The 12325-nt window shown below is 44.0% G+C and overlaps 1 protein-coding gene across 1 annotated transcript in view; it reads right to left on the reverse strand.

Annotated features, from left to right (window-relative positions):
* The window catches only part of SLC39A6 (solute carrier family 39 member 6), a 79472-nt gene extending 70547 nt beyond the window's left edge, over positions 1 to 8925 (reverse strand). The window contains exon 1 of the mRNA XM_030204870.1: positions 8465 to 8925. Coding sequence (XP_030060730.1) covers positions 8465 to 8869 — 405 coding nt within the window. The 5' untranslated portion in view covers positions 8870 to 8925. The remainder of the gene's footprint in view (positions 1 to 8464) is intronic.
* Between the last annotated feature and the right edge of the window lie 3400 nt (positions 8926 to 12325).

Raw genomic sequence — 12325 nt, forward strand, 5'->3', positions numbered from 1 at the left:
TAAAGCTCGCATCCTCAAACACAAGGCCTGGAGGTGTGGTGGACCTCCAGGCCCCACCCCCCACCCCAACAGAGCAGACCTGCCCAGCCCGAGTATACCCGACAACTCAACCTGACGGAAGACAAACCCCACTCCCGATAGAAGAAACCTGGTAGTCCCTCCTCGGTACAGCGCTGCCTCCAAAAGACAACACCCTGCCTAGTGCACCTAGGGTGCGCTGGGCAGGGTTTCCTTACCGTATATGGTAAGGAAGCCCCGCTCAGCAAATCCCAGGATGAACTGGGCAGGGCGCCACCATTTTGTAGGGAGTGCTGCAGGGCTTCCTTACCATATAAGGGAGAAACTCTCTTATATGGTAAGGAAGCCCCGCTCAGTAAATCCCAGGATGCACTAGGCAGGGCGCCACCATTTTGGAGGGGGCACTGAAACAGGGAGGGAATGCTACTCTCTCCTCATCATCAAAGGTAATGGGAGGGGTGAGGGGGCCAGTAGACTACCAGTTTGGGGGGGGGGGGGTCGGGTAAGGGAGAGATGCTAGACAACCAGGGAGGTCTTTTCTGTCAGGAGGGTTGAGGGGTCAGGTCGTCTTCCATTGGGGGGGGGGGGGGTCGCCGGATCAGGTCTGGCCTGGCGGGTCTTATCTGTCGGTGAGGGGAGAGGAACCTCCAGCCTCTTGGAATGTTTGACAGGTATAGGCTTTTTTTTTTTTTTTTTGACAGCCTGAACCTGTCAAACAACTTCTGCGGTATGAAAGGCAATCCTCCTGCAGAAGTACCCCTATGATCAGAACTAATAGCATGCCTATATTTGCATGCTATTAGCTCTGATCAAAGGGGTGGTATAGCCCCATGCTGTTCCGGCACTATTTAACTATTTAGCTACAACTGTCTCACCCCCCCCTCAAATCTATGTCCCAGAGCTGCCCTACCACCCTACAAACTACTCAACTTTTCCACCTTCCTCCAAAAATAGCCACCACCCCTCAATATTCTCCAGAACTGCCTACCTCCACCCACTAAACCTTTCCCTGTAACTAGCCACCCTACTCTATACTATCTACCCCAACTCCTAAAAAGCTATTCCCCTATCCCCATAAATAAAACTGCTGCAACTTTTCTAAATCAGACACACACACACAGCACAGCTACATGCACACGCATGTGTGCTTCTAAAAAGATTGGAAAGAGTTCTATCGGGCAGATTTTGTTGTTGGTTTTTTTTTAGGGGTGAGGCAATAATAGGAATTAGTGTTTTAGAGTGGGGCAGCTTTTAGAGGTTAGGAGATTAAAAGACAGACAGTTTGAAAGGAACAACTGGTTTTGCTTCAGTCAGATCTTAAAATGAATGTTGGAGAAAGCTACAGCAGGTAACAGTGTGCAGTTAGCAAGAGATTAACATGGGATTATTTACATGTGGTCTGCAATGTACATTTAAATGTTGATTTCAGTTTGGGGAGGCATGCCATTCTACTGATAACAGTGCTTACCATGGGAACAATATACGAGGACAACATATATTTAATACAATATATATATGAAAGCATTAAATGTATTAAGTTGGGCATCTGAGTTCAAACTTAACAGAAATAAAACCAAGTTCCTGGTCATTACCAATCCATTTAAGTCTACTCCTTTCAATTCATTACCTACTAATCAAATATACCATCGCATCAAACCCACGCTAAAGATTCTAGGTGTAACTATTGATCAGCAGCTTACATTCAAGCAACATGCAAACAAGGTCATCACCAAATTATTCTCAACCCTCTGGAAGCTTAAACGCACCAGGCCTTACTTCCCACCTGGTATCAGACTTCTTGTTCAAACCTTAGTTCTCTCCCAGTTGGATTACTGTAATGCTGTTTATTCAGGTTGCAAGAAGTGGGTCCTAAAGAGTCCAAACTGCCCAAAATACAGCCACCTGATTCATTTATAAAGTTCCACGTTTTGAAAGTGTCTCACCTTTGCTAATTAGATTGCATTGGCTTCATATTAAAGGTAGGGTTTCATTTAAGATATGTACCTTTATCTTCCACATAATATATAGAGTAGCTCCAGATTATATGCACCATCTTATTGATCTACCTCCTTGTAATGCCTTCCTTACAGCCAGACATTTACTCAGACTCCACTTGCTGAATCTTAAAAATGTCTGCTACAAATCAGTGTTTTCCTCAGATTTCTCCTACATTGGAACTAAACGTTGGAACTCTGCCCCTAAATCTGTTAGAATCCATTTTAAAAGAAGTTAAAAACTAATCTCTAAAAATTCATTTCAAATTTCTTCACATTAGTCTAACACTACGGTTTACTAAGCAGCGCTAGCAGCTGGTCCATGCGCTAGTGCCAACATGGCCCATTCACTTTGAATGGGCCGTGTTGGTACTAGTGCACGGTCATCCGCTAGCGCTACATCGTAAACAGATTCCCTATGTTTTTTTATCTAATTAACTGGTCAACAACCCTATCTTCTGTTTGTATTATATCATTATCAAATTGTACATTGTTATAACCCTTCTGTTAATTTGTTATTCCGTGTTACTCAATCCAACGTATTATGACCAATGCAATTTTTCATTCTATATTCAATCTATATTGTCAGCCACACTGAACTTAAGACTTTTTGAGATGTGGGATATGTGTGTCACAAATAAATATATGTATGCTCAATTATTTGTTTCATGAAATGCAAATTTTCATAATGTAGTTCAACTAGCAATACAATGCATAGCCACATAGAATCAGACAGCATCCTATCCCTCGTTTTGCTCAGATGTTTCACTTGGGAGTCAGTGGAGAAAAAGGTATAAAAACAGAGCCAAGATTACAGGAAAATGCAGGGGAGGGGCGAAAGCATGGGGACATATTTTTCTTTATCCAATCAACACCTATTTAAGCTGTTTTGAATACGGGTATCTTTTACCAGTTAAAACTTGAAATCAGAAGCCTCCCCTCTCACCACCAGCTGAACTTGTTTACAAAGTTCAGAACAAAAATTAAGGACAAATTCCTTATCTTAATCCACCTAAAATCTCTCACACATTTTCTGTAAAAAAAAAAAAAAAAAAAAAAAATATATATATATATATATATATATAGCGTTTTCTTGGCTGCCCTGCAGTAAAACTTCTACCATCAGCTTTCTTTAATAAAAGTTCCAGTTCTTCTCTAAAAATTACTCTCTTCAGGATTCTCTTTAACATGATTATCAAGATAAAAACTAGCTATCTGAAAATCTTTCCCTCTCGAACAGCCAACTTTGGAGTTAGATGGAAAGGCATTCACTAAGGTGTATTTCAGACAAATTCCAAATGGATGTGCATTATTTTCTTTTTTCTTGTTTTTCTGTTTAAATCTATTTATTAACTTTATATTTTAACAAGCATTCTACTTGTACAGAAATACAGCGTTAAATATAAACCAAGAAAAAAAAAGTATCATACATTGTTATTCACGACATAATATTCTATATATATAAAAGGCAAGACCAACGTTCTATGAAGCCTCCAGCCGGAAGTGTGAAGCGCCAGAGATATCCAGTTTCCCCATGAGTGAAGGAAAACAGCACAGCACGAAATCTCACACAGTGAAGGACTCAGAGGGGGGAGGGGAGAGAGATGCCCTCACTCTCTCTGTAACAAAAACATAGAACAGCAGGAAACTTAACACTGAAGGACTGGACTTGGAGGGGGGAGGGGGAGGGAGAGAGGGCAGGAACACACACTCCCACATGCACACTGTGAAGAAAACCTTGCTAGCCCCCCCCCCCCCGTTTCATTTGCATCAGAAACGGGGCTTTTTTACTAGTTTATATATAAATTCAACGTTTCCTTAGACCACTATTCGGGGACATAGTCAAAACTTGAGAAGAATTATTTGTGGATTAACTTAGCATATAATAAGGCAGGATTGCATTATTTTCAGCTAAAATGTATCCAGGTGAAAAGTAGAACAAACATCTATAGGCAATTGCTCTCTATGGCACTTTTCAAATGGAAATTACATAGTAGTTTTCAGTAAGCTTGAAGTCCAGGAGAACAAAGAGGAAGAAACTGGCAGACTAACAACTACCTGAATTGCAGCATTTTTCATGATTACACCAGAATTTGAGATCACTAGTTAAAAATAAATCAAATATCCTTTAGCCATTCTATACTTTCTTGATTCAGCCTGGCCAATACTACAGCCTGTGTTTCGGAGCTTTTATCCAATGACCAGTCCTTAGTTCCTTAAAATATTACCCGTAATTCTTCAATCTTTTTGATTTTTTTTTTGTTACATAAACATTGCAATCAATTATCTGCACCATTTCCTATAGACTAACATTCCATTCTCTGAAAGCTGCTTTAAAATAAGCCTTCCACAGGCACTTCCTGTTCTGGCATTTCAAAGCCTCCTGTGGTGCTGGCTGAGCAAAGCAAGAGAGCAGCTGGAATAAGTACAAGCCCCCACAACTGGGGGACTGATGTAGGAACTGGGGTGGGCAATTGCTGATGTGCTGGCTTGGAGAAGGGGGAGGCTGTTGCCGAGGGCTGTGGTGGGGAGCTTTTGCTGGAAAATTATGTTCTGGGTCACTGAGGGGCTGATGCAGAAAGCTTAACAGTGCCATTAGCACAGGCTGTACGCCCACATTACCTGCTGAGCGATGCAGAAAGAAGTTGAGCACAGGTGTTAACTCATGTGGAAGACATAGCTAAACACTACTAAACTGAATGTTAATGAGGCCACTAAGACTTTGCATACATTGCAGCAAACAGCGAGTTCCAAAATACTTCATAATGCAAGAATTTTTTTGCAAGCTCTGGGGCAGCATAGAAGGTTGGTTGAAAGGAGTGGTTGTCTAGCAGCACCCCTCCCTCCCTCCTACCCAAGACTGACTTTCTGCATTGGTCCCTGGTATCTACTGGCTCCCTTCCAATCCCTGACCGAACTCCCTGCCCTCAAACAAAAATAAAAGTCCATGGTAGCCTAGTGGCTCATTTCCCATGCCAGACCCAATCCCACACTCTTCCCCGAAATCAAGTGGCTCCCTCCCTAAACCAACCCCCCCTTCTCCCCAACTTATAAAAATTAAATCTTGAGTGTCAAGGACTGAAGAGTTATCTCCGTTTATACCTGCCCACATCTCTACCACAAACAACCCCCCCCCCCCCCCCGTCCACACAAACCTAATACCCATAAACGTCCTCCAACCTTCTAAATAATTATATTAGAAAACATTTCTAAAGCTGTACCCCTACATGCTTTTCCTTTATTATTTGGTACTTTTTTTTTCAAGGAGGCAGGAAGGAGTATAATGGTAATGTGTTACAGTTTACTTCGGGAGGCAGTTGCTTTGATTTTGTTTGACCCCCCAGATTTTCTCTCCAGCATTTTAGGCTGCCTTGGGTCACAGTTCCAGCCTTTCATAAGATGACAGCAAGCAAAGTTTGCCCACGTGACCAAATGCATGGGATTTTTCTACTCCAGGAAGAATACTATAAACTGGATTACAGACATCTGCCAGAGGCAACAGGGTGGCACCATAATATGCCAACCTTTTCATAGCAGAACAAGAAGAGACATTTTTTTTTTTGGGGGGGGGGGGGGGGGGTAGATACCAGACCAAACCTTTCAAGGATTCTCAGTATATTAGTCTGAATTTATAGATAAATTATCAACTGTACAACTGTTAGGTCATCTCACATTCAAAATGCAGTACTTGAGGGTTGTTGTTTTTTTTAACCATAGTTTCAATTAGTGTGTCCTGTATATGACAAGAGAAATTGGGATAGACCGGAGTGGACATCAACAGTAACACCAGTAGTTGGAACGTAAGGACAGTGCTAGGCGGACTTCTATGTTCCAGAAAAGGCAAAGAAAGATCAGAATCAAGTTATTTCATACCACATTCATTGCTAGTTTAAACATGAATTGACAATGAGTGTGACTGTTGAGCAATTTGAAAGGATCATTTAAGTCTTTACCTGTCATTACCTATTATGTTACAAATGTCTATACCTCAAAAGACACCGAGGCCTCGGTGCTCAAAAGTAAACACGGGGCTACTAGCACCACATTTACCAGCACAGAATGTTCAGAGACCCAGAGCGTGGGAGCAAACGAGCATGCACATGAACAGAGTCAGTAGTATGCTAATACAGTCAAGCTCATGTTAATGAGGTCATTTTGTATTCCTCTCCAATCCTCAGAAAAGAACGCCCAAAACAAAACTGCCTTACCACTGCAAAAAATAACGCCAGGTTGGAGCAGGCATTAGGGTGTTGGAAGAGAGGATTTCACATGATTCTCATGCTTCTCTCGTGATTCTTTCTTAAAAACTGCTGGTTTTGATTGCTTTTGGAAGCAGAAGGAAGCCCGTGCAAGCGCTGGTTGTGAGAAACAGCAGACCTAAGTGAAAGCACACATTGGCATCTGTTTCCTGCATCTAAATATAAGTGCCAAGCTAAAAATACAATTAAAAAATGCTTATATTTAGGCTGCAGAAAACAGATGTCAATGTGTGCTTCACATTCAGGTTTTTCACCAGATGCATAAGCAAAGGAATATCAGGGTTTGACTGATAAAGCTAACTTCACTGCTCATATTCCTACCATTTACATCAAAATGTTAATTATATACAAACTACAGAGATAAATGCCTCAAAATTAAATCCTTCAAACAAAAGTGTTAACACCCCAAAACCAGCTCCAAGAAAACGGCGCCTCTACTTAATATCTAGGAAGGGCCTGCTGCCTGTGACCTAGGTGCAAAAACACAAATATCTCAACAGTCACTATGACAACAGTATTATAAGACTGCATTTTTCAGGGCAACATTTTTTTTCCAAGTTATTGAATAATTAATCACTACAAGAAATATTTCCTGCTCTTTAATGACAGCTTTCTGGCATCCATCTAATCTGAAGTAGCACTGCTAAGAAGCATGCTTCAAATAAATGCAAAAAGAACATGACAAACCAGGCTGGAAACTGTGCCAGCATGTCAATGATACCAACGATTTCCAACATGAGAAAACACTAATAAAAAAAAAATTTAATATGGGGGAAGGGGATGGGACTTGATATATTGTCTGTCTGTGGTTACAATCAAAGCAGTTTATAGACTGCTACTTATTTTGTAACTGGGCAATGGAGGGTTCAGTGACTTTCCTAGAGTCACAAGGAGCTGCAGTGGGAATGGAACTCAGTTCACCAGGATCAAAGCCCACTGCACGAACCACTAATCTACGCTTATAAAATTTAAAAAAAAAACACAGATAGCCTCCTCAGACACACAAACAGTAAGATGTATAGTCTAGATTAAAAATGTTTCTCCACAGCACTGCAACTGAATCAATAACTGGATGGTTCAGGAATGTGATTTAACTGCTGGACACAAGCTATAAAGGGAAGGGAAATGGGACTTGACATACCACCTTTCTGAGGTTTTTGCAACTACATTCAAAGCGGTTTACATATATTCAGGTACTTATTTTGTACCAGGGGCAATGGAGGGTTAAGTGACTTGCCCAGTCACAAGGATCTGAAGTTGGAACTGAACTAACCACTAGGCTACCCCTCAACGAAAGAAAGTTTTAAAGATATATATCAAATATCTAATGGTTATATTGTCATGCTGATTTGAATATGACATCCGTGTTTTGAATGGTGTAAGAAGTTATGAAGTGGGAAAATGGGCTGTTGATATTTGTGTTCTGTTTGCCTATCTCATCTAAATTGTAAGCTCTTTAAGCAGGGACTGTCTTTTTTGTGTATGGTGTACAGCGCTGCGTATGCCTTGTAGTGCTATAGAAATGATAAGTAGTAGTAGTGATAGATTTATGGAAGGGTGATGGAGACCGTACAAAAACCGTGCACGTTTTGAAGTCTCGCTCTTGTTTTTGGAGAGTACCCTGAATAGAATGTTTCATTACTACAATATGCATCTCTCTGCTCTGCTGCCTGCACGTCAACGAACATTCCCCTTAGTGGTCTTCGACTTAACTCAAAGAAAGCATGTATCGTAGTCATAAGGTTTAAGCCATTACTGCCCTACGCTATCAAATCACAATTATGATGCTGTAGGTGCTATAATTTTATTTTGGCAAGGCCACAGCTAGCTTTCGCTTTTAATTTCCCCGAACACTTATAAGTATATATTATATATATATTTAACGTGCACACATCCAAACTTTTGTGTTTATAGTCAAGGGTTGAAAGGGAAATGGGACTTGATATACCGCCTTTCTGTGGCATTTTGCAGCTACATTGAAAGCTGTTTACATATATCCAGGTACTTATTTTGGGGCAGTGGAGGATTAGGTGACTTGCCCAGAGTCACAAGGAGCTGCAGTGGGAATCGAACTCAGTTCCCCAGGATCAAAGTCCGCTGCACTAACCACATGGGGGGGGGGGGGGGGGGGGGGTCAGAGGAACAGTGTCACGGGCAAACGATGAATTAGTTTAGGTACACTCAGTGTCTCACCTCCTTGGTCTCCGCGGAAGCAGCGGCCTTGGGCTGCGTGTTGTTCGTTAGTGGTTCGGAGGTTGCGGGAGCCGCCAAGGCCAAGCTGCGGTGGGCAGCAGGAACTAGGCAGCCAGAGCCATGAGCTGCGTGGTGCTCGCCTCGGTGCCAGGCCGCCTCCTCCTCTTCTTCCTCCTCTCCCCCCGGTAACCACTTGACTTGCCCCAAGCCGATACTGTGTAGGAGCCGCCGAAAGCCCTGCACCGTCAGCGAGCTGTTATCGCCGTAGCGCGTGAAAAGCACGTGCAACTCCTGCTGCCGCCGCAGCTTGGCAGCGTCCACATCGCCTCCGCCACCGGCCGCACGGCCGAGAAACGAAAACAAGAGCAGCAAAACCAACATCCACAACGCCAACCCGCTGCCCATTGTGCTTCTCGGCCGCACGCGCCACACAGTGCACACAGCAACGACCACTCCGACGGACTGACGCGCAGACCCAATGCGCAAGCGCAGACCCGCCCAACTCCGCTGTTCCCAGTAATGCTTACGTTTCTGATTTGGGGTTCTTTCTTCTGTTGGTTTACGCAAAAGGTAGACAGAGATCGCTGAATCGTCACGGCGGCGGTGAAAAAAATCTCTCTCAGGCAGTAGATCTCAAGCCTGTCCTGAGGGGGGGGGGGGCTCTCCAGCTAGTCAGTTTTCAGAATATCCACAATAAATATACATGAAAGATGTCAATGCACTGCCTCCTCTGCTTGCAAATATCTTCATGAATATTCATTGATGATAGCTTTAAAATCCCACCGGAAGTTCCGCAACTACTGCTCATTCTAAGGAGTTCTGCCATACATGACGATACACACTCTCCAAGACGGAGGGAGTTGAGACTTTTGTGTCGTGTGACCAAGGGGAAAGGAGGGTTGAACAGTGATGATGTCTCAAAAGTCTTAATATAATGGCTATTATGATTTTGGCACTGCTCAGCCCAGATGGATGTCCAACGTTGAACTCATTATAAGCCTGGATTAAGCGTAACTTGTACTACATGTTATAAATCTTAATCAGTGGTCAGTTGGAGGGTCTTGTTACAGGGACACCCTAGCACTGTTATATTCTTGCAGAGATTTTTTTTTTCTCCTGGTAATGGGCTACTAAAACAGACATCATCATGGTATGAGAATCGGGTGCTTAACATTCAGAGTTTCTATTTATTTATGACAGTCATATCCCACATTTAACATGTATAAGGTTAAAACCTGGGAGCATTTGAAAGCTTTTTTTTTTTTACCTGTGCATAGATGGTTTGTGGGCACTTGCTCCTTCTATTTTGAAGAATGCAGTAGTATATTATAAAAATGCACTTAATATTGTTTATTACTATTATTTACTACTAGTAAAAAAGGCCCGTTTCGGTATGAAATGAAATGGGCGCTAGCAAGGTTAGCCCGCCCTCCCTCCCGCCCTCCCTCTGTCCCCTCCAAGTCCCACAGCCCCCTTTCTTCCCTTCCGATTTCCAGGCCCTCCCTCTCTCTCCTTCCCTCTGTCCCTCCCCCGAGTTCCAGTACCCCCCTCTCTGTCTCACAGACACGTCCTTGCGATGCCTCCACCCGCGGCTCTCCCCTCCCCGACACTGCCCCCCCTCCAAAATCGCCAACCCCCCTCTGCTACCCTCCCCTCTCCCCCTCTTACTGGGGTCCCGGCGGCAGCAGTGAAGAGCCTCGCGAGTCTGCTGCCTTCCCTTCGCTCTCAGGTCTGACTGATCCCGCCCTCATTTCCTGTTTCCGCAAGGGCGGGACCAGAGTCAGTGCTGAAAGCGAAGAGAAGGGAAGGCAGCAGACTCATGAGGCTCTTCACTGCTGCTGCCGGGACCCCGGTAAGAGGGGGGTGAGGGGAGGGGAGCAGAGGGGGGTTGGCGATTTTGGAGGGGGGGGCGACATGCACGTAGGGATGTCTCTGCCCGCTCCCGCTGTTCTTCAATGCGCATCTCTCACTGGGATCGTAACCCCCTGCTGACGTCAGTAAAGCAGGGTTCTACTGCTGGCCAGTGACGTCAGCAGGGGGTTACGATCCCAATGAGACACTTTAGCAAATTATTATATTAGATAGTTGATATACAGCAGAAGTTAACCAAGTCAACTTCATGCTTTGTTATATCATTTTTAATAGCATTTTTCTCAATTACCCAAATACTCTAGGACTAGGGGTCATGCGATGAAGCTACAGTGTAGTAAATTTAAAACGAATCGGAGAAAATGTTTCTTCACTCAACATGTAATTAAACGCTGGAATTCGTTGCCAGAGAATGTGGTAAAGGTAGTTAGCTTAGCGGAGTTTAAAAAAGGTTTGAACAGCTTCCTAAAGGAAAAGTCCATAGACCATTATTAAATGGACTTGAGGAATATCCACTATTTCTGGGATAAGCAGTATAAAATGTTTTGTACATTTTTGGGATCTTGCCGGGTATTTGTGACCTGGATTGGCCACTGTTGGAAACAGGATGCTGGGCTCGATGGACCTTTTGTCTTTCCCAGTATTGCAATACTTATGTCCAAATAACATTATAATGTTAATTATACAACTGTGTATATCTCTTATGGTAGCTTTTGTTAATTAAAGCCGTGTCAGAAAAATATTTACAAGTGCAATTTTATTATGCAGGCAAACAATACACCGCCAAAATACAAATTAGCAAGCAGCACAGTATTAGTCACCAAGTTTATTATTTTCAGTGGAAAATAAATCTGTTGGCTGCCTGCTATGTGAATATTCCATCACTGTTTAATTATTGATACCAAGTATTACATATTTAGGGCATATGCCTTAAACATAGATTGTTTACATTTGTTTATCTAGACCTTACATGCACATGGTATTGTTTATTAAACCCGAAGGCAAAACCAAAGTGTGGTTAAACAATTTGGTATAAACTATGTTGTTTATGGCTTTATTTGTTACTAGTAAAAAAGGCCCGTTTCTGACACAAATGAAACTGGCGCTAGCAAGGTTTTCCTCGGAGTGTGTATGTTTGAGAGAGTGTGTGTGAGAGTGACTGTGTGAGAGAGAGTGTGGGTGCGTGTGTGTGTGTGAGAATGAGAGTGTGTGTGAGTGCGTATGTGAGCCACAGTGAGTGAGAGAGAGTGTGTTTCACACAGATACACTGTGTGTGAGAGAGAGAGAGTGTGTGTGTGAGACAGTGAGAGTATGTGAGCAATACACAGACTCTCTATGAGACCGAGAGAGTGTTTGAGAGTGACTGTGTGACACATAGAGAGTGAATGTGATACAGTGTGAGACATAGAGTGTGTGAGAGACAGTGTGAGTGAGAGAAAGACACTGACTGTGAGAGAGTGTGTGTGTGACAGAGATACCTCCCCCTTCCCTCTCTGGTCTCAGGACCCCCTCCCTCTCCCCTCTCTCCCCCTCTCAGGTCTCTGGACCCCCTCCCCTCTGGTCTCAGGACCCCTCCCCCCCCCACTGAACTGGGAGGAGGTGGAGACATAGCAGCCGAGAGGGGGAGGCAGGGGGGACAAAATTCCCAGGGCTCCAAGGGGGGCCCGGCGCCGCAGTCCCACCCACCCTCCATAATCGACCGTCTGCCCTCTGCATTGAAATCGCAGTCTCACCTCTATGAAAGCAGCGCTGCAAGCAGAACGCCTCCCTTCGGGCCTCCTTCCCTCCCTGTGTCCCGCCCTTGTCTGACGCAACTTCCATGAGGGCAGGACACAAGGAAGGAAGGAGTGCTGAAGGGAGACATTCTGCTGCCTGCAGCGCTGCTTTCACGGAGGTGAGACTGCGATTTCAATGCATGGGGCCCAGCCCGGTGGCGGACGGAGGGGGGGAGCAGCGGTGACCTCGGGGGGGGGGGGGGGGGGGGGGAGCAAT

Source organism: Microcaecilia unicolor, chromosome 1, assembly GCF_901765095.1.
Source record: "Microcaecilia unicolor chromosome 1, aMicUni1.1, whole genome shotgun sequence".
NCBI classification, from domain to species: domain Eukaryota; kingdom Metazoa; phylum Chordata; class Amphibia; order Gymnophiona; family Siphonopidae; genus Microcaecilia; species Microcaecilia unicolor.